Source organism: Ostrinia furnacalis, unplaced genomic scaffold, assembly GCF_004193835.3.
Source record: "Ostrinia furnacalis isolate ACB-3 unplaced genomic scaffold, ASM419383v2 OfSCF3745, whole genome shotgun sequence".
Lineage (NCBI taxonomy): Eukaryota > Metazoa > Arthropoda > Insecta > Lepidoptera > Crambidae > Ostrinia > Ostrinia furnacalis.
The window spans coordinates 281,044-306,460 of record NW_021133984.1 but is presented as its reverse complement, the minus strand read 5'-3'; the positions used below and the strand labels follow the sequence as shown (position 1 = coordinate 306,460).

Here is a 25,417-nt window from a genome sequence, read left to right as displayed (position 1 = left end):
AGAGATACCTACTAAGTATCGAGCTAACTACAAATAGGTAGTACTCGTAGTTTTCTGTTTCATATAAGATAGGTAGGTACATTATTATTTCTTAAAAATATTTGTCCTTTCTAAAATGTTGATGGAAAAAATAAAACAGTAAGCGTTTTATTTTTTCCATCAATGCGTAAAAATAACCTGTCGAATGCCTGACCCTATTGCGTTTGTATTACAAGTTACATAGCATCACAAACTTCCCAATACTGCACTTTGATAATCCTTCTGCTTGAAATGTGGTCTATCGAAAAAACGGTCATATACATACAAAGAACATAATTATCCGGACTTCTTACAACATGCACCATCAAAATATACCATGATAACTAACAAAACGACATCGCCCGGACAATATTGGTCATCGCACCCCTAATAGTGGGGAGTGGGGACAATTTACGGACCCCATAAATCAGTGGGACGGCCGCCATGCACTTACATACTTTATGTGATAGCATACGATTCATACCCTTTTTTTCTACAGATATTGTGGAGTTATAGGATTATTTTTGTCACTTTTGTTTTAATTATACTCTTCGATGTTATTTGTTTGCAATGTATTTCTATTTATGCATAATTATGAAAAAATTCAATTCAAATAATAGTAATTAGGTACTGCTAAAACTGTATGGTGATTGGAATGAAGGAAAGACAGTCTCTTGTTTATTGTGTAGTGGGACAAGGCTATTTATTTTATGTGGGGAGATTATTTAAATTACTGAAAGAAAGTATGCCAATAATAATAACTGATTGTGTCTGGAAGATTTTACATCCCTAAATATTGCGTAGTCAAGCCAAAGGCCTTTGTGTCTAATACTCTACATAAGACAGTACTCTAGTACACACAGCGGTACTTTAAGGTGTTATTAAGTGATTTTGCAACAAAAATAATTATATAGTCTGATGTTTTTTGGCTGTTTTTATAAAGTACTTAATATTAACAGCTTTTTTACTAATCACGATCAGTATCGCGATTAAGGCCCCCATTTTAACGTCAAAGTTGTGTAATAAAGACAAAATGATCTGCTTAAATTAAAAGAACGCCAAGTTGTGATGGCTACCAAAGTTTTCCTATTAGCTGAGGGGTTGGCACTTTTTTATTTGACTCTGTAATCTTCAAGACCCAATGACAGCTGCTTAAAAGGATCTCAAGTCTTGAGAAAAGAAAAGACAGTGTTAGGGCAATGATGCACGAAAACCGATAATTTAGCACGAATTTGCGACTTTATCCGCATTTAAATGTTGTGCACTCTTTCGGTTAGCGTGCCTAAAATAAAGAGCTTTCATAGCTGATGACTAGTGTTAAAAGATGCATTTAGTATAGCTGTATTGAATATTATGCTAAAAGAAGCTGATTTGCATATTATGTTAAAAGAAGCTGATTTGCGATTTAAAATGAATAAATTCCCAAGATAAAAATTGATTGATTCATCCGACCGATTTTGGCCATGGCGACCACCACTTCGACTGATTCAGATTTGGGGTAGGCCTATTACAGCAGTATCCACTGCTGTAATAGTCCTGTGGCTGAAATGATGATGATGAGATTCATTTGTTTAATTAAGTTACTCGTTTCTTTTATACAAAATTAATGTGTGTTATTTTATCATTGTGATGATAAAAGATAAGGAAGTCACTTCGATAACTAGATAGTCGAAATAAATTAGCGTTGTTTGGATATTAATCGGCAACATTTGAGGCACATTAATAATCATAATACTACAAAGGCGTGTGCGAGTAATCAAGTGAGACGCACATATTTCATAGAAATTAAGGCTGTGGGCAGACGTGGGGACTTTGGACTAACTTAACTAAAATATTGAAAGCTTGCTTTTTTGTTGACAACGAGAAAGCTTTTGGCTTACAATTTACCTGACGGAAAGTGGTGATTAGGCTGAAGGTTGGTAGCGAGCTTCTTCCGGAATTATCAACCACAGAGGAACTAGCTATCTTACCTCCAACTGTTATGTATGAATATAACAAGCATGATAACATTATTGTTATGGCGAGAGACTTAGTTAAAATAGTGTTGCTAGCCAGGCGGACTTAGACCAAGCCCTACCACAAACTATACCGAACAGAAAAGCATTATTTTGAGTAATGATGACACACAATCATCACTTACTGTCCTAAAGAAGTGGTAGGATTTAATTATTCTGGGTTATGTAGTCTTTATATTAATGGCCAAAATAAATGACATGAAATGAAATAAATGACAAAAGTATGAATTTATTACTAATGTACATATAATAGTTGCTATCGGCAAGACCTGGAGCGTGATCAAACGCGAAGCTCAAGACCGAACGCGATGGAGGACTGAGTTGTGACCATTGATCTAGGGGACATAGGACCTTAAGTCAAATCAAGTAAGCTTTCAAGAAGAGAGCGTATCTTCAACTTAAAGGCCGGCAACGCACCTGTAACGCCCCTGGGACTGCGGGTGTCTATGGGCGACGGTAATCACTTACCACCAGGTAATCCGTCTGCTTGTTTGCCACCTGTCACATAAAAAAAAGTCATTATAGTCGCTAGGCTAGTTACTAGTTAGTAGGTAACTTCGTGTACGGTAGGCCTAATCAAATGAAACAGACATATTTCATAGGCATGTAGAGATCTGATGAATAAGGGCCGTGTGTCATGTCGGACGCGCCCTCTACTAAGGGACAGGGCTGGTGTGTTACTGCATTAGTAATCTTCATTTGGGACTTTCAACGGAATAGGTAAGTAATGGCATAATCTCGTTGTTTAGTTGGGGCTTATGTCAGATCCATGTTGGGTGTTTTGATTTGAATGCGGTAAATTTTTAATTGTGTTTACATAGTGGACAGATGACCTTTCTAAGCCAAAGCTTTTAATCAGTGCTTATTTCAACCGGCCATACTGGAAATCATTGAGGAAGGCCTATGTTCAGTGAACGCCTTATTACTGACTAGCGGCCGCCCGCGACTTCGTACGCGTGAATCCCGTTTTTCCCGCTAATTCCCGTTCCCGTGGGAATTTCGGGAATTCCTTTCTTAGTGCACCTCTACGGTACCTAAGCTACGTCCCTTCCAAATTTCAAATGCCTACGTTTAGCCGTTTAGGCTGTGCGTTGATCTGTCAGTCAGTCAGTCAGTTTCTCCTTTTATATATTTAGATATGATGATGACTTAGTTTTACGATCCAAAAAGCCCGAAATGATTAACGAATTAAATAATGTAAAATGCACATTAAGATGATAATGTGTGGTAACATAAAAATATGCAAAAAAATTATAAACTCATTTTATGGAGTGATTCAAAACTTACCAAAGCGGTAACAAACCATAATATCCAAATTCGCTCGGTCATTGTTTCATAATTTAACGTTAGTAGTTTTACAAAACTGTCACTTTGACGTAAGGGCGTCTAGTTTTTATCAGCATTAATTAATATCCCTATTTTGTAAAACGGGAGCGTAATATTGTGAGTTATTATGGTAATTATTGAAGTGGTAACTAAGTGTGTTCAGATATATGTAGTAGGTGTTTGTATGTCATTATACTGGTAGAGTAAAATAGCCCTAAAATAGATGTTACAGAAAAGAAAAGTCCTCGAGTCGTGACCACGAAGTGGAAAATTTATATTAGCTACTTAAGTAACCCTATTAGTAAGCTAACTCGTAGTTATTAATATACTATACATCTATACTTATCATAAAACTGTAGAGAGGTCAATTCTGTACATGAAATATATTATTTTCAAAATAACTATTAGGGGATGATTAATGATCGATACTGATGCCAAAAATGCAATCAGTAAAATTTTTGTCTGTCTGTCTGTCTGTCTGTATGTTCCTTATAGAAACAAAAACTACGAAACGAAACTTGGTACAATTATTATTCTTCATACTCCTGGGCAGGTTACAGTATACTTAGGAATTCCCACGGGAACGGGAATTCGCGGGAAAATAATTTTGTATGAAAAATCTAAACCGCTTAAGTTTGACGCTTGAAATTTGGCATGCAGGTACCTTAGTAAACTTAAAGCTTAGTTACAACAGGATATTGCAAAATTCCCACGGGACCGGGAGTTAGAGGGAAAAAACATTTGTATGAAAAAATCTTAACCGCGTAAGATAGATGAAGGGGGTAAAACGGGATCTAGGTACGCGTACGAAGTCGCGGGCGACCGCTAGTGATACATAATACGTATTGGAGTCCTCGATCCAAAGTGACCACAACAAATACCATACAAACCCATACAACTCTTCTACGTTCAACAGGAGACAAACTCAACAACTTCAAAGTTAAAAATTAATTGCCCTTTGAAGGCAAAAGCGGGGTAACTCCAAAATCTCCGAGTTTAATTCTTTGATAACAAATTAGCCAAAACACCGAAAATTCGAGAAGTTTCGAAACATACCTTTATTAAAACAAAAGAGGCGTCGTTATTTTGTGAAAAGGACATTGTCAGAAACCGCCTAAAAACCGCCAAAAAACATTAACCCATCATAATTATTTTCTATTTTTTTTAATACATTAAGCACCCTTTCGTTCTAATGGACACTTAAGCATTGAAAAATTAAAATAATAAGTCTTTTAACGTTTATTCTATAATACTATTACAACTTCCGGACGTTTTGGTGCGTGGCATGGTCTAAAACCTATCAAGTTCCATAATTTTTGCCGATAAAATCTGTACGAGGCATTACCGTACTTTATTGCTGGGAGTCCATGTATAGTGATGTTCCTGCGGCCATCATATACAATAAAATATCGATTTTGAAAATAAAATAAATCGATTAAACTGCTTTGAAGACTAGATTTGCGTTAAAAGCTAAAAAGATATTGACACTATTACAAGAAGCTATCTAAAGTGTCCAACTGGTCGAAGGTCGTAAATAAAATAAAAATAATTAGGACCATAAACTGATATTCATGGTATCATAACTGTAAAAGTGTCAGAATCCGATGTTGAATCCAATGCCAGTTGAAGTGTGAGAAACATATATATATTTTTTTTATGTGACAGGAGGCAAATGAGCAGACGGATCACCTGATATCAACCTAGTATAGTTGCCAGTCTCTCATAATCTATGCCAATGAGGGTTTTCGCGATTGAAAAATCCGCCAGATGGCAATACGTAGACGTGAGGTCCAAATGCTGCATGATTGGTTATTTTTGACATGACATTGATAGATATCCACCAATCATGCAGCATTTGGACCTCGCGTCTACGTATTGCCATCTCGCGGATTTTTCAATCGCGAAAACCCTCATTCATAGCACATTAATAATAGACCAATGAACTTTTATAGATTGTGAATCTTGCCACGAAGTATTTTTTCAGTACAAACCAGGATTGGATAATCGCTACAGGCAAGTATCAGAACATTTTATAAATATTTTTAATCGATTATATCCTTGTGAATCGTTTTAATAAATTGTCATTTTACTTTTTCTACTAATTAAAACTTTTTCAATCCCTAGTCTTGTCAAACTGCCATAATGTCAACAAATTATAAATGTCACGTCAGTTGACTCAATTTCAGTCTTCTGTGCGTTTATTGTATTTTTATTTCAATGAAATAGTGCTAAAGGGTTAGTACTAAAAGTGAATGCCTTTTTTCAGAAAGAAAACCAATGTGGTGCCCTTATTATTCATACTGTTTGAAAGTTACAAGTCAGTGATACAGAGTTGCCGACATTATAACTCCGTAGTGATACCATACCAAAGAAGATGTTTTCCTAAACACACACACTTGTGTTATTTTTATATAAGAACAAATAAAAAGGATTAATTCTACAGCTCAAATGGAATAACTTATCCCCAGAGACCGAATATAAAAAAAAACCTCTCCATNCTATTACAAGAAGCTATCTAAAGTGTCCAACTGGTCGAAGGTCGTAAATAAAATAAAAATAATTAGGACCATGGTATCATAACTGTAAAAGTGTCAGAATCCGATGTTGAATCCAATGCCAGTTGAAGTGTGAGAAACATATATCAACCTAGTATAGTTGTCAGTCTCTCATAATCTATGCCAATGAGGGTTTTCGCGATTGAAAAATCCGCCAGATGGCAATACGTAGACGTGAGGTCCAAATGCTGCATGATTGGTTATTTTTGACATGACATTGACATTGATAGATATATTTTATATTTTTGACATTGATAGATATCCACCAATCATGCAGCATTTGGACCTCGCGTCTACGTATTGCCATCTCGCGGATTTTTCAATCGCGAAAACCCTCATTCATAGCACATTAATAATATACCAATGAACTTTTATAGATTGTGAATCTTGCCACGAAGTATTTTTTCAGTAGAAACCAGGATTGGATAATCGCTACAGGCAAGTATCAGAACATTTTATAAATATTTTTAATCGATTATATCCATGTGAATCGTTTTAATAAATTGTCATTTTACTTTTTCAATTAAAACTTTTTCAATCCCTAGTCTTGTCAAACTGTCATAATGTCAACAAATTATAAATGTCACGTCAGTTGACTCAATTTCAGTCTTCTGTGCGTTTATTGTATTTTTATTTCAATGAAATAGTGCTAAAGGGTTAGTACTAAAACTGAAAGCCTTTTTTCAGAAAGAAAACCAATGTGGTGCCCTTATTATTCATGCTGTTTGAAAGTTACAAGTCAGTGATACAGAGTTGCCGACATTATAACTCCGTAGTGATACCATACCAAAGAAGAAGTTTTCCTAAACACTTGTGTTGTTTTTATATGTGATCGAATAAAAAGGATTAATTCTACTGCTCAAATGGAATAACTTATCCCAAGAGACCGAATATAAAAAAAACCTCTCCATAGAAATTATCACCATCACGAGGATGTGAATTTTTTTGAGAATTTGATATTGGTCCTGTAAGAAAAGTAGTTGTATTTCAGTAGTAGAATCAACCCTTCTTGTTTCATCAGCAAGAGTAACTATAAAAACGCCCTGTAGGTAGGTATTATTAAGCTGAAGAGTTTGTTTAGTGTCAAAGACTGTCACACAGTGTAACTTAAATTGGCATATTATGATAATGAACATAAAAACTTAAATAAATATTTATGTTAATATTTTTTCTATTTATTTATTTTCCCAAAGCTTCACAGTGACAGCTGAAACAGCAATACTGTTAACAAAACAGTAAAACTAAACTTGGAACAAACTGTTACAAATATGAGGGGTTTAATATTTTACAAATTAAAATAAAACCGCATGTTGCTTTACTTTCTCGTATAGGTAATAAATGTAATTAATGGCTAGATTATTAATGTTACTTTGTTACCCTCAATAGTGAGGAAATCTTATAAAATGGTAACCCTGATTTTTATTGTCATTCAAGTGCTCTTTCTTCGCATAGGCTTCTGTGATTTGGCCAAGGGCCACACACATTGCGATAACATTATGCGACATTGATTTGACAGCAGCGGAGTGAAGTCTTGCGACTATGCAAAATGATACCCTGTAATCGTAGCGCATACAGACATAGACGGGGCGGGGCACATAGCTCGTAGAGCTGATGGCCGCTGGGGCAGGAAAGTTCTTGAGTGGCGACCACGAGCCGAAAGACGTAGCGTGGGCAGGCCTCCCACTAGGTGGACCGACGATCTGGTGAAGGTCGCGGGAGGTGCCTGTATGCGAGCGGTGCAGGATCGGTCTTCGTGGAAATCCTTGGGGGAGGCCTTTGTCCAGCAGTGGACGTCTTTTCGGCTGAAACGAACGAACGAACGATACGTATTACCACTATTTACCAGACATTACTATTTATTGCATACTCGCCGGATTACACGTAGGAGCACGCGCGTAACAGCTTCGGCCTTGCATTATTATAAGATCTTGTTCCGCCCTTTTACGAACTTCCTCCGTGAGGATATCCCCGCCGAATTCTATGATGAACCTATCAAAAGTCATATTCTGCAATGTCAACCCACCACAAGGTGGACCGACGACCTGATAAAGGTAGCGGGAAGGCGCTGGATGCAGGCCGCTACCAACCGTGCGATGTGGAAGTCATTGGGGGAGGCCTATGTTCAGTAGTGGACGTCCTGTGGCTGAAATGATGATGATGATGATGAAATGAATGAAAATGACAAATCTTCGAACGTGTATAATACCGTGCCAAAGTAATCATATAATTTTGGCACCTTAATAACTATTGCCGTTTTTGTTGTAAAGATCATGCAGCGCTACTTGCGGATATTATTGGAAAGAAAACTATGTGGGCTCTAGATCTGAAGCCGCTTTAACGAACACGAAGTGCTCATACAATGCGGCGTATTTTCTTCCAGTCTTTAGTCAGGACTTTAGTCGAATTAAAACCCCGGTTGAACGTGATATAGCCGCACTAGAATACGATGCTTTTTTGCATAATCGCAAGACTTCGTTCCGGTGTCGACCGAATGTTATCATGATGTATGTGGCCCAGGGGTTACCGTAGCCGCTAAGGTTTGAAACTTCTTGCTTAAAATATTGTAGTCTTTGGCATAGACTACGACGGTAGTCATGGAGATAGGAGTTTGTTATCTCGTGTCAGATGTAAATGGTGAAAAGAAAACTCATGATTCGTGTTATTTTTATGCAATATGTAGGTATTTTATAAAAGTGGAACCCCGAGTGATCTCCAAAACCCATTCTATTATTATATACGATTCGGCTTCGATATCTATAATACAATAGGAGTTTATTTCATGTGTCAGATGACAAGGGTGGAAACAACCTACGATTCATGTTGTTTATTTACGTGCAATATGTGGGCATATTATAAAAGTGGAATGCCGAGTTGTATTTCTAAAACTTGTTCTATTATTTTATACTATTTGGCTGCGACTCGGCGTGACGACAATACAAAACATTTTTCGCGAATCGGTGTTCATACATTCACTCAATACATTAGACGCCATGTTGTCATAAACGACATATTATAAAATCGCTGTGATTTAATATTCTTAATCATTAATTTTATGGCAAGTGTCCATCAGGAATCATTGTTCTTACACACAGAATCGTATTATTTCGCTTTCGGGTAGTAATATGTCAAAATTGTTGGTTCTTAGGCGAACAATGTATGGAGAACGAACATTGTCCTTTGTACAACAAACTCGGGGACGCAATTAATTGGCACTTTACTGTGGCAGTTAACATTTTACACATAAAGCGACTGACGACCTACTTATTTATTACCTAATATAATAATAAGCAAGGTTCTGGAGTGGAGGCCATGTACCGGAAAACGCAGCGTGGGACGTCCACCCACAAGGTGGACCGAAGACCTCACAAAGGTAGCAGGAAAGCGCTGGATGCAGGCCGCTACCAACCGGGCGATATGAAATCATTGGGGGAGGCTTATGATCAGCAGTGGACGTTCTTTGGCTGAAATGATGATAATATTTAAAGTTACAACTAAGGCAGAAAGTTCTCAAGTATTATATAATCATGAACCGTAAAGCGTAGTGTAGACAGGCCTTTTCACTAGGTGGACCGAATATCTGGTGAAGGTTGCGGGAAGCACCCTGTACCCATAAGGGCAGCGAAAGCCGATCGTTGTGAAAATCTATGGGGGAGACCATTATTCAGCAGTGGACAGCATTAGACTGAAACGAATGAATGCCATACAACTCAATTCTCATACAAGCGAACTCAATAGGATTCTCTACCAGGGAAGTAAAGACATTAGACAGAAAAATCGTGGGTACTCTTAATAATAACTAATAAAAGTATCTTTCTTTCTTTCTCAAATCGGTAGTTCCTATGAAAACGGCACACACCAATCTATGCTTTAATTCAAATGACCTAAAGCCCAGACTGCATAAATTAGTTACCATCCTGACAGCCGTTCCTACTCAAAATTAATTACTATCACTGACAACATAATATGAGACAAGATTTAGCCTAATCTGACAAACCGATCTCAGGTGTTAGGGGCCGTAGATAGAGAAGGCTATATTTCACGTATAAGATAAAAAGGACAAAAGATTTGAAGTAAATCTTCAGTTGGTTCCAATTGAAAGAATTGCGCAATAGGGCAGTTTCAGTTGGGTCAATTTTGAAAGTTCTTTCACCAGTTGAAAGATATTATAGTACTGAGTAACATTTTCTGTGATAGACCCAAATGGACGCAGGCAAAGACGCAGGCTAAAGCTAATAAATTCTTCAGTTTCTCTAACTCAGTGGTTCTTAACCGGTGGTCCGCGGACCACTGGTGGTCCCTGGAGGCATTCCAAGTGGTCCACGAAGACATCGTAATACAAGTGACGTGACGTGATGAGTCGAGCCAAGGCAACGCCGTCGAGTAAAAAAAATAAGTGGTCCCTGACGAGACAGAAATTTGGTAAAATGGTCCCTCGTGAATTAAAGGTTAAGAACCACTGCTCTAACTCATCTGGGATCATCTAGGTTGGAACCTAACCTACTTTGCAACTAGGTAGAGAGCCTAATTTACTAGCCACTAGAGTTCATTAGATTTACTAAGTTTTTTGTAAAGACTAAGGACTCTTTCAAATTAGATTTTTTGAGTACTAAGGATGTCATTCCGAAGGAAAATTTACGACAACTGCATTGAAATAAAATTACTATCACAATGTAGTCTTGTAAACGCACAACTAACATCCTGTGCCCTGAGCACAAATGACTCTCGTGATCGCATAGTAATCGTATTCCGTAAACAATCGTAGAAGCACTGTTTTGTTTTTCATACGATTACCATAATTATCACGAGAACGATACTTGTTCGTGCTCAGGGTACTGCTCAAAACGACTAATCTGATAGAGCTAAGTCATTAACATTATAGTTTGATGAGACTAGTTAATTTGATGAGAGGCCATCCATAATGCCACCATTAATTGCATTCTAAGCGCAAGGAGCACAAAAACAGTTCATTATCAAAGGAAAACCAGTTCAAAAAGGCAATTATTGCCTACGAATAAAGTCCTTTTATACGACAGAACAAAATCACAACGTTTTGACACAACAGAAACGTCAAAACAAAAGTGGTCTTTACACGAAACGATTTAGAAGTCGGAATCGGTTGTACCAAATCGGCATATTTCCCTTTTAGACACTGGGCTGGGTAATGACAGTAATAAATCATACGGATCGTTAGCCACGTCCCGGCGGTGTTGGGTTCGATTCCCGACCGAAATGGCATCATCTGTCAATAGACGTAGTAACTTGACATGACTTGCTAATGGAGTTGCCATGTTGGATTGTTGCGGAACAATCGTATGAATCACGTGTGGACATTTTTATATCGATATAGTTTCGGTATCGGATGCGATGTTAATCTGATTATGTATCGAATATGACTGACATTTCATTGGTGTCTATAAAATATTCATTTTTGTAGATGTTATGGTAGGTGTGAAATCATAACTTTATTACTCGTAGAACAGATTATCGGAATTTTGATTATAAAATTATGCATCCTGAATACTTACTGAAGTTAACTATAGGAGTTTAAAAGGTTGACAAAAGTGTTAGTTATCTTTATTTCCAAAACTAATATTATTATACTAATACAAAAATAATAAAATCTGAAAGCCACAGCTGAAAAACATGGCAGTGAAAACAAGGTTTGTGACAGCTTAGTTTTTTGTGCTAAAGACGCATTTACACCCAAAGATTTTTTTGATTGAAATCCTATAAACGTTGAAGCAATTTTTTTCCGGTTAATTTAATAAAAAAAATTTTTACCTCAATATTTAGCGTAGATCCTACAGCCAACACATTAGAGCCCTTTTGTAACTAAGTTGCTCTTATTTTATTGTTATAGAATTTAGTTTGATGCGCATAACACAAACATGAATTAAAGAAACAGGCTGGGTTTCTGGATTGGGAATTCTAGCGCGCTTTCTTCTACTTAATGATGAATTCAATAAAAAAATTCATACTATTAAAATTTGTGAACACGCTCATGCCAAAAATCCCGACCAAGCCAAAGAAACCGGGTCTGAAATCCGATCGTGGCGTGTAAACGCACCGTTCAAGACGTCATCCCAGCTGTCATCGCGAGATGACAGTTGATGAAACGGGACTTCGTTTCCCCATCAATTACGGTGTTTGTTTGTTTTGCTTCTTTAGGGTTAGGTTACGTAGGAAGTTAACGCTTCCGTTTTCAGAATAGTACCTACTCGTATATAATACGTTGCATCTGGGCGGTTGTGAGTATGGAAATAGGATTGTCGATTTTGTTGGGTGGTTTAGTACCAACTGACGTCAAGTTAAAGGTAAGTAAATTAGAGGTATAGTTCCAAAATACTGAACTGTCCTATGCATGACATTGACAGTGGGGCGCCACCGTCAATACCGGATCGCTGGTTCTGATTTTTGCCATGTTGGAAACTAGTTGAACGATGGTAGCGCCCCCCTGTCATTGAGTTTGGTGGGACAGTTCAGCGTGGGTCATCTATAAACTGAGTCAGTGATTGATACCTGAAGCCTGACACTCCAGTGACACTCTCATACCTGAGAGCGACACGGGAGGGGCGACATTGACATAATGGCATGATAGAGCATACAAATCTGAAGATCTGAAGTCTCGCTGACGATTGACCGTCACAAAACCGGCCAAGTGCGAGTCGGACTCGCGCACCGAGGGTTCCGTACCATTGATTTATGAAATTAAAATTATTATTTTTTATTTAAGTTATTAGTATGAAAGATTACGCGGTAATAAGCGGTTTACGATTTACGAGGTATTAAAAAAAACTACTTACTAGATCTCGTTCAAAACAATTTTCGTTGGTAGTTTTTATAGGAATGTAAGTACATCATATGTTTTTTTTAGATTTTTCATTGTCTTATTTTAGAAGTTAGAGGGGGGAGACCAATTTTTTTCCACTTTGGAAGCGTCTGTCACGCAAACTATGTTTAGAAAAAAAGTATTGTAGAAACCTCGATGTCATTTTTGAAGACCTATCCATAGATACCCCACACGTATGTGTTTGATGAAAAAAAAATTTTTGAGTTTCAGTTCTAAGTATGGGGAGCCCCCAATATTTATTATTATTTTTTTATTTTTGCATCAAAATCTTAATGCGGTTTACAGAATACATCTACTTACCAAGTTTCAACAGTATAGCTCTTATAGTTTCGGAAAAAAATGGTTGTGACATACGGACGGACAGACGGACGGACGGACAGACAGACATGACGAATCTATAAGGGTTCCGTTTTTTGCCATTTGGCTACGGAACCCTAAAAACATCCTCCGTTGCCGCTTCCATACCGCAGGTACTGACTCAGTTAAACACTAAACCTATAGTTTCACTCTTAAATAGGGTGATTTGCCCTTTAAGATTCGCAACGTTATAAGGGTAGTTGATAATGTTACCTGATTTTTACCACTATTTTGCAATATTGTTGCTTAAACCCAAGCCCGTATGCGTATAGTCAGAAAGTAGGTAGTATACCTTTTATCTCTTTGAATAAACTACGGAGGTAATAACGTTCTGCGCAGTCGGGTAAAAATAGCAATATCGCAACAAAAAAAATGTCTTTAAACCAATATTGAACAAAAATTAAAATAGCAAATTATTTCGAATTCGCAGAACTAAAAAACAAAAGTATGATAACTGCAGAAACATGTGCAATCGAAATTCCACTATCTATTTTTGTAAACTTCGAACAATCCAATATCACGCGGCCAATCAAAACGTTCCGATTCCAGGAATAGTTGCAATAGTCAGGATAGTTGGAATAGTTGAGATAGTTGTGGCTGTATCGAAAGATTGTGTTCAGATCGGGAAACTTTGGCAATCGGCCTGGACTGGAGTCCCGTTGGAATTCATGGAATTGCTTTGATATTATTATTGGTTTGGGCATATTATTAAATTACTTACTTGTGACCGCAAGGAGTCTGTGGAAAGGAAATCTGTGAATAGAATTTTATCAATTTTGGTGCCTCGAATAACGAATTATAGAGGCTAAGTTGACCTCCATGGGTAACGTAAGGCCAGTAGAGTTATTGCCATTAATATCCTACTTCCTACTAATATTATAAATGCAAAAGTTTGGATGTCTGAATGTCTGGATGTCTGGATGGATGTTTGTTACTCTTTCACGCAAAAACTACTGAACGGATTTTGATGAAACTTTACAGTATTATTGTTTATAACCCAGAATAATATATAAACTATAATTTATGACGATCTGTGATAAACTAAATTTCACGCGGGTTAAGCCGCGGGCAAAAGCTAGTGAATAATAATTGGAAAAACATACAAAACATTTCTATAGTAACAGTAATTAATAAGTAATTTATTAAAAGTTACCAAATTGCTTTACTTTGCATATTAATTCATCAAACTTGACAGCAAGGTGAAACATGCAAAAAAAATCCTACACCTTACAAACCAAAAATAAACTTAACAAAAACCTGTTAACTACCACCGAATTAGAAGCGATAATTAACAAAACTGTTTACGACCGAAACCGAAGAATGTCCACAAAAAGTCCCCGTCAATGTGGGAAGTGGGAAGTCACAAATATACGGGGAAATACCACCCATTCCCGTCCCTGGGGCCAAATTAAAGAGTGAGGAAGTGGGAGAGTTGAAAAAAATCACAACGTCAACAAACGGTGTGGTGGTTACAAAAAATGGGACGTGTGAAGTGCGCACATGTGGCTGATGTGGTTGGCATTGCAAAAAGTAGACATGTGTAAGAGTAGGCGCAGATTTTTAGTTGGCCGATAGTTGTGCCCGATTTTAATTTTTATGAAGAATCGGCCAAATCGAATCGGCGTAGTGTGCGCACTCCCATACATACTCATACTGATCAACTGCCCGACTAAACTATGGGCCGACGAAAAATCAACGGTGTGCGCCTACTCTTACTCAGCTTTCTTGCGTCAAATCAGTCACTGCGACGCTGATTCCTCATTGAGTTAACGCCAAAGCGCAACATAATGGAGTTATGGATTCCTCTACATTTCTTCTTCTTCGTCGTTACACTCTTGCCAGAGTGGTCGTGGTCGTCACACCTGATTTGGTGGCAAGCTTTACAATCCGTCGCCATTCCTCCAGCATTGCAGTCTTTCTTGTTCTTGTTCATCTTTAACATTTCAATTGCATTGATTCTTATATTGCATTTCTAGGTAAATCTTTTGCCCGCGGCTTCGTCCGCGAGAAATGACTGTCACAGAAAAACTATCTGGTGCACCCCTATTTCAAAAACTGGGATAAAAATTATTATAAGCCCTTTCCTGGGACTCTTACTGTCTCTACACTACCCTGCGCTGCCCAAATCTATCCGCAGGGGCAGGCTCCCACTAAGTGAACCGATGATCCGGTGAAGGTCGCGGGACACACCTAGAAGCAGCTTGTTGTAGTTTACCATCGATGAAAATAATTTTATAATCATTATGTAACTCTAAACAACTACGCAAATGTTATTAATTTCACCTGCACATTTATAGCAGGCCTTTTCAAGGCGAGAGTGAATAGGCACTTACAGGGCAGATATGTATCATGCTAGACTGCATCTCACTTAACACCAGGTGCGATTGCGGTCAAATACCTGCCTTGTCTTGCATAAAAAATAGTTTCTAAAATAGACAGACACAAAACCAAATCCTCATAAATCTAAATCTCCACACGAACCAAAATTTAACAGTGTTAACGAGTCCTGTCCCACTCTGTGTCATAGTTATTTAGTGACGCGTGATAAATTACGGCGATAATTACCGCCCCTATTTAGATAATGATGGTAGCAGAATAAATGGCTATTTACGAACGTTAGTCAGTGTTACAATAAGGCAGAATTAGCTTGGTGTGATGAGTCTTATAAATGTTTTGATTTGGTTACCTACCTACCTAAAGAAACGAGCTGGCGAAGTATCAGAATTTATGCATATAAAATGCAAAAGTTATCTTAAACGTTCCTAAAGTCCTAATAAAATATAATAGGCGACTAAGGCTGTCCTACTTTCCTTTTTACCCGACCGCACCTGGATTGTTGGGTTATGTTTTTAATTACTTTGATAAACATGAGTAGATCACGTTCGTTTTGCCAATGTCAAATAAAAAAATCTCATGTCAAGAATTTTATTCATTTAAATGGGGGCACAATCAGTGTAGTGTGTGACGGTACTTGGAGAAGAAATAAAATAATAACATGGGGGTAGAATTAAATAATTCTACCCACCTTACGGATCGCGCACTCGAAGCGCGCTCCAGTTAGCCTGTGACCATGGCCGGTGGCCGGTGCAACCCGATCGAAACGTCAGGCAAATATAAATAAATACAGGTAATATTTCAGTATTACCAGGCCTCCGTCACTCGCCTATGCCGGCCGAGATAATTACCTACAGCGCGCGACAACTTCAAGTTGCAAATCAGTCAGGACCGCCACGCGCCTGTAAGCACACGCGTATTTCTATTTTCTATACACGCTCGGTCGATCATCGTCACAATCAAGGTTTATTGTTCCAACAGCACTGTTATCCTTCTTTAATGTAAAATCGTAGTATTTAGAAATAATAATTAACTGTACTAATTTAAATAATTAAAAAAAACTACACTTTTTAAATAATTTTGAAATACTTATGACAAAAAACTGTAGCAAAAAAATTATTTTAGCTAATAACATTAACTTACTTCACCGTGTCTATTTTCCGACACTACACCTTTTAAAACTATTTGTCCAATTTCGAATTATTGCAACACTGAAGTTTATTAATAGGTACCTACTTTAGAGATGGTACGATTATACAAACACCACTAGATTAAAGATTACCAATCGTAAATACAATAAATGCTTCTTAAAATTAAGTTATTATTTATTTTACTTTGCTTATACAACCCTGAATACTTATGACAAAAAACTGTAGCAAAAAAATTATTTTAGCTAATAACATTAACTTACTTCACCGTGTCTATTTTCCGACACTACACCTTTTAAAACTATTTGTCCAATTTCGAATTATTGCAACACTGAAGTTTATTAATAGGTACCTACTTTAGAGATGGTACGATTATACAAACACCACTAGATTAAAGATTACCAATCGTAAATACAATAAATGCTTCTTAAAATTAAGTTATTATTTATTTTACTTTGCTTATACAACCCTGACGCTTTAGCTGCGAGGGAGATCAATTCTGAACACAAAAAATTTGCGCTCTTGTGAGCGTAGTAGAAAGGTGCGATTTCGAATGCACCATGTGCGTTGGATATTTTTCATTATTATTATTACCGTTAAAATGTCGGCATCTGATCCTACACAAAGGAGTGCAATTTCTGTTGCTACTATTATGTATTCTGTGGTATTACCTATCCGCGTATCGCGTTAAAACATGTTCAATTTTTGACCTTATTACTAGCTGACTAAGGTGACAGATGGATTTAATTCTGAAGTAGGGTAAGTACGTTGGTTCTCGTCCAATTAGCGGAGTTGCCAGCTTTGTGATGCGAAATGAATATCTTGAAATACCCTTACCTATATGTATCATATGTCGTTGTAGTCCTTATATAGTCTACTTTACGTTAATATTACATAAGAATAAGTAAATATCACAGTTTTTTTTATAAAAAATATTTTATGCAAAAGAGGCGATTTCGCTAGTTTTCGTCCAAAAAAATTGGTTTTCGTCCTAGTGTAAGCTAGTTTTCGACCACTGTATAGAAAAAAAAGTGCAGTTGCATTATTGAGTTAAAACCAATTCTACAATACAGTAACTATGCATTGTGGTATATCATTTGAAAGGTAATTTTGTTAGCTTTCAAATGATATCAAAAAGATATAAATAAGTGTCTTACCTGAATTTAGGAAAATATTGCAATAGGTCGAAGCACAAATGGACGAAAACTAATCTACAGGAATAGCTAATTTTGGTTTTCGTCCACCCCAGTGCTTGCTCATGACGTCATGGACGAAAACACAACAACGTTTAAAGCTGTTTTTTGTTTTCGTCCACATCTTTTTAACGGTTTTTATGGGTTTATCACTGTTAAAAAGTGGACGTAATATAAAATGTTTAATATAATAGCAATAAAGATCATATTGGAAGAAAAACCATTGTATTTTGTAGGTCCATTGAAGTAAAATGATATTTGAAAATATTAACTAGGTGTCAGGGTTTCCGTCCACGTGGACGAAAACCAAAATCTTGCAAAATTGTTATGCTAGTATTAGTCCACTTAATTATCTAAGATTTCTATACAAAAACTTTAATAAACCCTTAAAATAGTGTTTATTATGCTAATAATTAGACATACGTGCCAAAAACATTACGTAAAGTAGCTAAAACAGTAATTAAACATACCATGGAAGTTCCCTACCGGCACGTTTTTTTTCTAACTTGACGACGTTTTCCATTCGCCTGTGTGCAGCAGCAACTTCCGTAGATTTTTTTGGAGTTATTACTTGTCAAATTACATTTTCATGCAGGCAGAACTGTTACATAGATATTATAGATTGTAACAAGTCCAAACTTGAAACATTCTAATTTTCCGTATTTGTTTGTGGCAAGTCGGTCAAATGGACGAAAACAGGAGCTGGACGGAAAACCGGCGCAATTACCCTACGTTTGTCAGTCTTGATGTACCTATATCCACAATATTTTCGATTTAATTTCCAAGCACAATCGCGGTTCAGTGCAGTGCAGTGCAGTGTAGTGGAGTGTAGTTCAGATCAAGAAGTGCCGACACCCTAAGACAGAAGACTGCAGCGAAGATCCGGTAAGTCCACTGCTTCATTTGACCAGTTCCCTTGGTATATTTTCGAAATTGCTTCACAGAACGACGTAACTTCATAGGATGTTTGAATACACATCGTGAAAAGACAATCTCAAGTCGTAAATTCCATTCGGCATATTTATCGTTCATCAACGATCGATTGATATTTCCCAAGTACGTTGCGGTTACATAGTAAGTTATTAGTAATCTGTGATTCGCGGGAGGTGCATGGATGCGAGCGGCGCAGGACCGGTCTTTGTGGAAATCCTTGGGGGAGGCCTTTGTCCAGCAGTGGACGTCTTTCGGCTGAAACGAACGAACGAAAGAATCTGTGATTGTGAGAAGGCGCTGGATGCAGGCCGCTACCAACCGGGCAGCATGGAAAGCATTGGGGGAGGCCTATGTTCAGCAGTGGACGTCCTATGGCTGAGATGATGATGATGAATCTGTGATTGAGGACCCAAGACGCTGCAGCGCTGGAGCTAAGCGATTTCAGAATAAAGCTGTTTACTTCTAGGTCTAGAGCTCTAGACTATTTTAGACAATTTTTTTAAATTTTATTTTATTTTATTAGGGAAGAGCAAACAACTACAATACATGACAAATTATTAGTACCTAATGTAGCCCACAGCGCTATTCTCAGTTTACTAAAACAAATGATTAATTAGGTCGCGAGCCGCTGGTCAGGTAACAAATGCAAAATTAGGAAGCAAATAAAATAAATTAAATAAAAACACTTGCAACAAAGCAAAAAATTTGGATGCATGCATTCTGTGCTCTAGGTCAGTTGCTCCATTTTATTTCCCCACTTCCCTTGGTTTATTAAGGACAATAATTACCTGAATCGACTAAAATGTCAAAAGAAAGATAAAACTTTATAATCCATCCGTAAAACAGAAACAAAAATAGTCACCATAAACCATTCCGTTCCAAGACGCAAACCGAAATCATTCGGGCATCATTTCAGAAATAAAATCCTAAACAAATCATAGAAGATCCGGTACAATAAAACCCTTTTGATCATCGCACTAATTATTACAAATAAGCACCCTGCTATGGTGTTATAGTATAAGTTTATAAGAGTAAGCCCACTCCAAGACATACCTTGTTTAAGTCCATTGTTAACTTTTTCAAGTTTTGTTTTAGAATGTAAAAGTAATTTTTAATCGCGCTTATGGCTACGTATCTAGGCATGAAATTAATGTGATACCATGAAACCTAATCACTCTTCGCGATCTCATATAGGAATGATACATACTCTTCACATATACCACAGCAATTTTAATATACGCTAATACTGTTGGTCAGTTGTCAAATAGTGTGTAAAATGAAGAAGAAAATAATGGAAAGTCATCATTATCGTTCGTTTGTTCGTTTCAGCCAAATGACCTCCACTGCTGGGCAAAGGCCTTCTCTAAGGCTTTCCACAACGACTGGTTAAATCTAGGTGCTTCCCGCAACCTTCAATAAATCGTTGTAACACCGAGTAGGAAGCCTGCCTACGACTTCAGGTCCGTTCCATAAATTTTATCAATTTTCAAGTAAAATCTTTTATCTGTTTCAGTCTCATATAAAACTTTTTCCACTTACGAAAAAGTTAGTCTACTGTAACTTATTTATACTGTGGTCAAAGTGTACCAAAATAGCTCGGAAACCAAACGGGCATAAAATTTTAAGTCCAATAAACGAGTGTGCCACTAGTTTATGGATTTTTCAATGCTTTTAGACAAAAACGATAGGATAGGGTTATATTTAGTTCCACAAAAACCAATGTAAGTTGACCCATGTAGTTTTACAATTACATCGTCGGCAGAGATCTTGTTTCAATAGGAGTTAGGGCAATTTTATTGAAAGAGCTCTGTTCTCATGCAAATTCTTACAAAATCGAGACCAGGTTATAATTGACGGCCATAATAAGTGAACTAGCTGACCTGGCGAACTTCGTACCGCCTATGTTAATCAGATTATAATGTAGGATTCTAAAGGTGAAAGAAAGTTTTTAAATTGGTGGTTTTTCGAAGACTTTATTCAATGCAAACAAACAATCAAATAATAATATTTCGTGTAGATGAAAAGCAAATAAAGAATGCGTTTGAATTGGAAGCTCTAACTCCTATTTTTTGCTCTAACTAAACTAGGTAGGCTCTAAGTTAGTTAGTTCTTGAACTAAACTAGGTATACCTAATTTAAGCTCAAGAAAATGTTTAGTTTCAGCTCTTTAAGGACTTCGAAATTGGTTTTGCAAACTTTGTAACTAAGAAGGTAACCTAAATAGTGTAAATAATTAATTACTACTTCGTCAGCCTTCTATTCTAGTATCTGGTTCTGACCTACGAAAAAAACGGTTTTGCGTTTGATTCCTATAGGATGATCACAAATTTTAATATTAAATTACAGTAGGTATGTACTTTAGGAGATGTCTTTAATTATTTATTTTAGCATTCATTACCAACCAGAATCTAAATCTGGAAAAATTCAGGGTTATGTTTTCGGACACGTGCCAATAATTACTACTGAAGTACTATCAGCTGTTTATAATACAAAATCCCAGAGGTTTTAAACAAAAGAGTGAGAAGAGAAAGAAGAAAATTTCCTTGTTATTTCACCCATAATAATGGAAAACGAGTTAGTGGCTCCCTTTGTTGGGGACATAAAAACCTTAGTTAACAGCAAACCCCAAACAATTTAATTTTACGCAAGGTTAGAAAGGAAAACAATAAAAACTGGATCATTACGGAATATTATCATATAAATTGAAAATGTCCCTTCGACATAGAATCTGTAGAGTCGCTTTCGATCCATAGTTTTGCGACAAAAAGTATAATAAGTATTTCGTTGCTTAATATATTTTTTTGATCCATCTTTAACAAAATATATTATTTATTGTAGCACCTACGCTAAAGAGCGCTTTCAATTTAGAACCGCACACGGTATGAGTATGACAACTCCGTCGGAATAAAATTGTCAATTACCAATAAGTGTGCGGTAGGTATTGCAAACGCACGACAAACGTTCGACACGAAACGTCTAAATTGAAAGCGCCCTAAGCTACAATTAATGGTTTTTTATGAAGCTATTATAGCTTCATGTAAAACCATTATTTTAATTTTACTGACAATCTTATAGCCATCTAAACATACCAATCATAAACATTCATTTAGATAGATTTACAAAAAGCATACATAATTGAAGAAAAAAATGGTGGTTTCGACCTCAATACTTAATAAGTCTTTTTAAAAAAGCAAGTAACGTAGCTTACTCCACAGCTCTCGCTGTTCCAATTCAAAGGAACCGCACAGATACGCGTTATGATTTGTGGTCTCGTTTCGACATCTGATTTTAGTCATGCATCGGGCACTCAGGGGCGCAGTAATTTATTTTTATTTACCACACTGTCATGTGTTTGTTTATTTTTAAAAGAGGGGTGCAAGGGTGGTGTATCACGTGCAAATATAAATTTTTGTTGGATTTTAAACCTTACTACAACGGAATATGGTGTAGTGTGTAGGTTTACGGATTTGCGCGGAATGCGCAGTGACAGTGATGAAGTGTGGATATAAATGGCGGCCTTTTGGGATGGGTTAGTTATAAAGTGATATAATTTTGCGTGTGTCTATGTTTTTTTTACTTATTTGTTCTGTATTGGGTGCCAGAATCATTTTTTACTATGTAAGATAGTAGGTAAATAAAAATGTAAGAACATTTTTGAGTAAAGATAAAAAATAACTTTTCTGGGTTATCGAGGAATAGAAAACAAATAAACATCGCAAGAAAGGAGAAAAAACTCACTCTCTTAATTTTTATCATAATAATATCATAAAACAAAAGAAAAACAGAACATGATAAAGGAAAATCTTTTTAATAATTCAAAACCATCATCAGAACTCCAAATGTAACAGCCAGTATCGAGCTAACAACGCCATTCGCAGCCCCAGTGTAATACCCTAATTTCCTCGTAGTCTTCTCCATTTCAACCAGACAGTCCATGATTTCTTCAGCATTGGGAATGATCTGTTCTGTAGGAAGAAGGAAGCCATACTCTCCAATGTCACGAAGCTCAAATAAGTAGACTATAGGAATATCAGCAACACCCTTCACCCAGTCGAAACTGGACCCGCTGACTGCGTCTGTGAAACAAAAATATGTTCATCAAACCACGAACGTAACAGCCTGTCTGATGGACGGACGACCAGATTGGAGTAGCAACTGGATACGGGCTGATAACGAATTATATGGCTACGTTTAGCACCAGACTTACTTTATCTATAATATTAATGATTGCAAACTATGATACAATGATTATAAGAAAACCCATGAAATTCTCTAAATTAAACTAATATGGATAACAAAAAATTTGAAAGCCTTTATTGCTCTCGAATCCCAAAATATGAGTGATAGCTTTTCTTCACATTTACATAATATTTTATTGTTATTTTTAAGCACAAATAAATTACCACAAACGATCAAGTTTCACGGTCTAAACCTTTTTTAATTAATTTTCATATTCACACAAAGGAGTACTCAAATAACTCAGTCAGTTTACCGACATCGTAAATTCAAGGATGATAAAAATGGATTATTTTATGTGAGATAACAACTTACAGAGAATTTCAGCAGATGTGCCAACAGTGTATTGTGTTCCATGACGGGCTGTCAGTTTTTCAGCTCCACGAATCGCTATTTCATACTGGGAATTAAACATTTAAAGGGTAACTGAAGTAAGCTATATTTAGGAGATCAAATTATCATATAACAGAAATTCTGAAGAAGAGACAAAATAATAATATGATTTCACAAAACCAAACAAATAAATTTTGTTTCTCGTCAACATCATTTCAATCATGTTATTATCGCTGTCATTTAAACCAATCATTTGCATATTATTTTTCTACTAGCTTTCCGCCCGCGGCTTCACCCGCGTGGAATTTTGTCTTTCACAGAAAAACTTTATCGCGCGCGTCCCTGTTTCAAAAACCGGGATAAAAACTATCCTTATGTCCTTTCCCGGGACTCAAACTATCTCTATGCCAAATTTCATTAAAATCGGTTTAGTGGTTTAGGCGTGAAAGCAAGACAGACAGACAGACAGAGTTACTTTCGCATTCGTCACTAGTTTACCAAAAGGTGACCCGCGCTGTGCTTGCATAAACGCAGCCAGCATTCGAAAACTTGGTAACCATAGATACCATATGGGTGGCTTCTATAATGTTAAAGATGAGCATAAGGCCATTGTACTTTGCTAACTCTTAAGATTTATTCTGAAGAATAATGTGTGAAGAATATACACTATTTGAATAAGGAATTTATCTTACCATGTCAGGATAGTTCTCGGCTTCTAGTACGCCATAACCAGTAACATGGCTGTAAGGCACCAGAATCATCTGGGAGTACGAATGGAAAGCAAAGTAATAGATCATGTTCCCACTGGCCTTCAGTTGGAGGACGTAGTTGGAAATGGCTATGGCTTCCAGTTCTGATGATGGAGTTGGTCCGGAGTATGTTTGGTCACAAGGGTTTGATGAAGCTCCGATGGCTGCAACAGAACGTTTTATGAATGTACTTTCACGGAAGCTACGAGATCTTTATTTATCAAAATCGAAATGATAAATAAAACAGAAATAACTTTCAAAACTTACTTCTCCATACGAAATCAAAATTTCTGTTCAGGTCTATTCCATTGCCAATGTCATCGTCAGTTCCACATTGGACGTGATTTGCGGGGTTCCTGTTCTTTCTCCACATACGGTCCTGAAACGCCAAATTGATTGTTTAGGTAATTTGCCATTATCATTACAAAAATGTTTGTCTTTTAATCGTATACGGAACATCTAACTTACATTGTTGAAAGAGTACAAGTAGCCATCTGGGTTGATGACTGGGAAAATATGCCAGACGAGGGTCTCGGCCATGAATTTCACATCAGGGTCGGTGCTCGTCAAAAACTCCTTGATTATCCAAGTTACGGTAGCCGGAGATATCCATTCTCGTGCGTGTATTCCTCCTTCTATCATTCCAACCAAGGGTGTTCCTTCTCTGTTGCCAGCTTTTAGATCTATGACTACTCCTTTGATCTCTCTGCCTTCATAGGAACGACCCACAGTGACAGTTTTGACGTAGTCAGGGTATGTAGTTTCAAGCTCATCTAGCCACGCGTGGATTTCACTAAGAGAATAATATCTGTCCCAACTGTACGACCCCAAGCGACTAGAACGTGCGTTTTCTGCTGGAATTTTCTGAGCATTGATGAGTCTGCAATATTCATATTTTAATTAGGTTTTTAAATTACTTTTAAAAAAATCGAATGACGCTAGAATACAGTTTTCACCTTTTTTAATTTGTTCATAAAATATTATTATGTTATATGTATGTACTTACTCTTGAACATTAGCAATAGCAACTACCGCATTTAATCGAACTTTAGTAATATACTGGCTGAATTCTTCATCCTGTGACGGTGACACCATGATCCTCACATCGCTACCAACATCAAACACGTCAGTCCAAAAGTCGTAACCTTCTTTACGCAAATCAACCAAAATTTGAACTTGTTCAACTGAATTAGGCACTACTTTGTACACTTTATAGTTTTCGTAGCTATTTACAGCGAATGCTGAACCAAAAACCCCGAATAGGGCGATAATTGCTATGCTCTTCATTATAGCGTCTCTGAATGAAATTCAAAAATGACTACTTAGTTAAACTAAATTCGATGCAAGAGTTATTTTTCAACAATAGAATA

At 36.9% G+C, this 25,417-nt stretch overlaps 1 protein-coding gene and 1 long non-coding RNA gene across 2 annotated transcripts; both read right to left on the bottom strand.

Moving 5' to 3' along the window:
• Nucleotides 1–5,024: 5,024 nt before the first annotated feature.
• Nucleotides 5,025–6,101, bottom strand: LOC114358163 (uncharacterized). Its single transcript, XR_003656361.1, has 2 exons — nt 6,006–6,101; nt 5,025–5,059 (listed from the first exon to the last, which is right to left on the bottom strand). It is a non-coding gene; the product is annotated as an uncharacterized LOC114358163 (long non-coding RNA).
• Nucleotides 6,102–22,518: 16,417 nt separating this feature from the next.
• Nucleotides 22,519–25,384, bottom strand: LOC114358167 (zinc carboxypeptidase-like). The gene is made up of 6 exons (XM_028312050.1): nt 25,054–25,384; nt 24,516–24,927; nt 24,315–24,426; nt 23,991–24,211; nt 23,281–23,365; nt 22,519–22,805 (listed from the first exon to the last, which is right to left on the bottom strand). Exons 1-6 carry the CDS (start codon nt 25,332–25,334, stop codon nt 22,537–22,539), a joined length of 1,380 nt encoding a protein of 459 aa, XP_028167851.1. The 5' UTR covers nt 25,335–25,384; the 3' UTR covers nt 22,519–22,536.
• Between the last annotated feature and the right edge of the window lie 33 nt (nt 25,385–25,417).